General features: G+C 54.8%; 1 protein-coding gene across 1 annotated transcript; it reads right to left on the bottom strand.

The window, feature by feature from the left end:
- Positions 1–3,394: 3,394 nt before the first annotated feature.
- On the bottom strand, positions 3,395–3,967 carry BCDIN3D (BCDIN3 domain containing; the record flags this gene model as incomplete). Its single annotated transcript, XM_010143711.1, has 1 exon — positions 3,395–3,967. A coding segment is annotated over one exon (573 nt), but the record flags the coding sequence as incomplete, so codon positions are not given.
- Positions 3,968–3,986: the final 19 nt, after the last annotated feature.

Genomic DNA, 3,986 nt, shown 5'->3' with positions numbered 1-3,986 from the left:
AGCAGGGCGAGCGGCACATCCCGCACAGCCCCCTGCAGGGGCCCTCGCCAGGTGCCCCCAGCTCCGCCGGGGTAACCACCCCCTGGCCTTGCACCTCACCAGCCGCACGGTGAACCTACAAAGCGCTCGCAGCAATCGGGAGCGGACGTGTGGGGTTTAACCCTCAGCTTTACTTCCCTTCCGTCCTGCCTGCAGGAGACTGGGAACACGGTTTCACCACGCTGCAAAACGCAGAGAGAGCATTAAAAAAAGCATCTCCAGAGCCTTACGGACGTGCTGCGGTTGTGGTCCAAGGGCTCTTATCGGTGGGTCACGGAGCTGGGTCCCCACCTGGCTCATCTCCCCTCAGCTTCCTGCAGAGCAGAAGCAGCAACTGAAAAGGAAAAGAAAGAGGGGTTTTTAGGGTCGTTTTTTCTCCTGCCTGCTAAAGGTCCAACTCCACATCCCCAGAACTGCAAGGATTTGCGTTGACATTGGTTTGAGCTGCATTTGTGGCAATATCCAGAGGATGAGAAAGAAAACACGCTGCTGGGCCCAAGCCAAACAGCTGAACTTGGAGCTCAGCCACATCAGGGCCAGAGGGACACGCTGGTACGAGCAATTTGATGGCACAGACTGGAGAGGCAGGTCATATGCTGTCATGCTGTGCCACCCACACCGGGCCAGTCTGCAGGACTCTGCACCGCCAGGCTGGAAAACCAGAAACAAGCCCCAACCCCCAGCAGACCCTGGTCTGTCGCCCAGTATATCAGGAACGTAAACCAGAGGCTCTTTGGAGGGGAGGGTCACAGGTGACAGGGTTGTCTCCTTTGGGTTGTCTCCACCTTCCTAGCAACACTCCTTAAAATTTTTTCATGGGCAAGTTGTGTAAATCCCTGGAGGAAAATGAAAGGTGAGAAACCCTCTTCACCTCTTTAAACCCGAGCGCTGAACTGATAAGCCCAGGCCTATTTTATAAATATTTTAAAGTTCAAAGAAAACAGCAACAAATATTGACACAACCCAACAGAAACAGCCCATGGGGCGAGGCTGCAGCTTGCGTGATGCTCCAGTGCCACCAGCTGCACGACTGCAGGAAGGGCAGAAGGAAAGGGGAGGCTGAGCTGCCTGGCAGCGCCGGGGGAGTCACCAGCCCCGAGGCAGCAGAGCTCCCCCACGCACAATGGTGAACGTGGGCGAGACGCTGCCAAAGGGGTGAATGTTCTGTACAAACCACAAGAGAAAACTGGGGGAACCCTCAGGAAAACCCAGGACAAACCGGTTCTCCCTTCACCCCCAGCAGGACAACCGTGAAATCAGCCCAGGCTCCTAAAACGACCGGCACGGCGAGGGGAAGCAGGCAGCTCTGCAGCCAAGAGCAGAGCAGCCCCAGGACTCCCGATCCTCCACCTCAGAATGAGCTTTGCAGTAAGGAAGCGGAGGAACCCCGAGAGGTGTGAGAGTCACCGCTTCATGTTACCGTCTACCCGAGAGGTTTTTAATCTGTTCAGACAAGGCTGTAGATGGGAGACTCCTACAAAACCACCACATGTGAGCTAAAGCTGTTGGGGATGTTTAAAAAAGACAAATTAAGTTAAAACAAGGTATTAGCCTGAGGTTAAGACAAGGTATTGGCCCTGAGGAGCCATTTCTGTCCCGTTGGGGTTGTCCTGGCCTGGCCCAGGCTGCCCAGGGGTGGAGTCCCAGTCCCTGGAGGGGTTTCCCAGCCGGGTCGAGGTTGTGCTGAGGCTCCTAAAACGACCGGCACGGCGAGGGGAAGCAGGCAGCTCTGCAGCCAAGAGCAGAGCAGCCCCAGGACTCCCGATCCTCCACCTCAGAATGAGCTTTGCAGTAAGGAAGCGGAGGAACCCCGAGAGGTGTGAGAGTCACCGCTTCATGTTACCGTCTACCCGAGAGGTTTTTAATCTGTTCAGACAAGGCTGTAGATGGGAGACTCCTACAAAACCACCACATGTGAGCTAAAGCTGTTGGGGATGTTTAAAAAAGACAAATTAAGTTAAAACAAGGTATTAGCCTGAGGTTAAGACAAGGTATTGGCCCTGAGGAGCCATTTCTGTCCCGTTGGGGTTGTCCTGGCCTGGCCCAGGCTGCCCAGGGGTGGAGTCCCAGTCCCTGGAGGGGTTTCCCAGCCGGGTCGAGGTTGTGCTGAGGGACAGAGGTCAGTGGGGACCTGGAGGCGCTGGGGGAATGCCAGAACTCGATGATCTGAAAGGTCTCTTCCAACCCCCACAAGTCTGTGATTTTGCTCAAGTTTTTTCTTCCTACATTTTACTGAAGGCAAAAACAAACCCCAAACAGGACCCAGTGAAAGCTGTAACCCTTTAAGCTCAGCCAGACGTGGCTGTGAGCTGATCAAAGTCTCATCTGAGCCTGTAACCACAACGAAATCATAAATTCCGTGACCTGGGACTGAAAACCATGCAAACAAAAAGATAAAAAACCCCAACACAGAACTGACAATAAAATTGAGTTATTTTTATTGCACGGATACCATTACAGAGAGCCCTCACTGCCACACGCTTCCATGAACGCGCACCCTATCAGAACAGCCCTCACTGCACAGACGGGTCGCACCACCAGCAACCTCCACAGCACCCCTGGGGAGCTCCATCTGCATAGGGGCATCGATCACAGCCTGTCCAGTATCATCAAATCACAGAAAAAACCCGGGATTTAATTACTTCATGTCAACAAGTTGATGTTCAAAGGCTGGCAAGTTCTTGCCCATGACCAGTTTTTTCATTACTTGGAAAATCTAGTTGAGACAGTGTGGTTTAGTGGCAAATAATGAAATACATCCCTCCTAAAATCATAGAACTGTTTGGGTTGGAAGGGACCTTTAAAGGTCACCTAGTCCAACCCCCCAGCACTGAGCAGGGACATCAGTCCCCAAAGCAGCTTCCCCAGAGCCCCACGGTCTGTCCTGGCCTGGGGTGGGGCCAGGGATGGGGCTTATCCCACCTCTCAGGGCAGCCTGTTGACCCGACACTGTCTGCAACGACCCAGCTCACCCGTTCGCAGCTGCCAAACCAGGTTACGCATTTTCCAAGAGTATTTTATACGGAAAACACAACAAGAAGGAGAACAAACAGCACATCGCACGGGCCAGCAGAGAAGCTCCAAGGCACGTTCTCTCTTGGTCCAGGGAATATTCCTGGTGCACCTCAAAAGTGGATACGGAGCAGCTTTGATTCCCAGAGCACTTCTAGGCCCAGCTGTCCCTGCACCCACAAGGTGGGTTCAAACTGTCACGGCGTTTTGTGGACAGAAAGAACCCCCCTAAATCACACCAATGGTCCTCGCCCCAAACTCCACAGGGAGGCCAAGGCCTGGACTTGTGGATGTGGCTCTGAACAGCAGCCACCTCCTTGCCTGTGAACTCCTGACTGTGAGGTCACTGCTCCTGCTCCAGGGACTCCCCGTCCTCATGAGCTGAGCCGGTGGATTTAAAAAGCAAGAGGCTCCTGTCCCAGCTGGTGCTCCCAAAGCAACGCACCAGCTCCATGGCACAGTCCCTCGTCAAGATCTGTGTGATCCTCGCTGCCATGTCCCCCTTGATAGCGAGAGAGCGGAAGTGATCGAAGTCCTTCCTACCCAGCTTCCGCAGGCGGCGGGCGGCCGCCCGGTAGCACTTCCAGGGCTGTGGTTCGATCAGCAGGTACTTGCAGAGCGAGGAGAGGAAAGCCAGGAACTCCACCAGCCCACTGTCCCCGTGGTTCAGGTGGATCCACATGGTCACGGACATGCAAAAAACGATGTTGAAGGTGGAGCGGCCAAAGCGGCGCAGGTAGGAGCTCAGGAAGGGCTCCCTGGCACTACGGTCCATGATGTCCAGGTTGGCAAAGGATATGGAGGCAGGGAAGGGGCTGCCCTGCTGCGCCCGCTCGATCAGCGCTGGGTCAATGTCACAGCACAGCAGGTTGAAGTCCTTCCCCGCTGCGGGCTGCTCCAGGCTGCCTTCGCTCTCCTGAAGGCCAAGGAGGTGC

This window comes from Buceros rhinoceros, unplaced genomic scaffold (genome assembly GCF_000710305.1).
Source record: "Buceros rhinoceros silvestris isolate BGI_N320 unplaced genomic scaffold, ASM71030v1 scaffold15819, whole genome shotgun sequence".
Lineage (NCBI taxonomy): Eukaryota > Metazoa > Chordata > Aves > Bucerotiformes > Bucerotidae > Buceros > Buceros rhinoceros.
The sequence above is the reverse complement of the archived record's forward strand: the minus strand, read 5'-3'. Positions and strand labels throughout refer to the sequence as shown.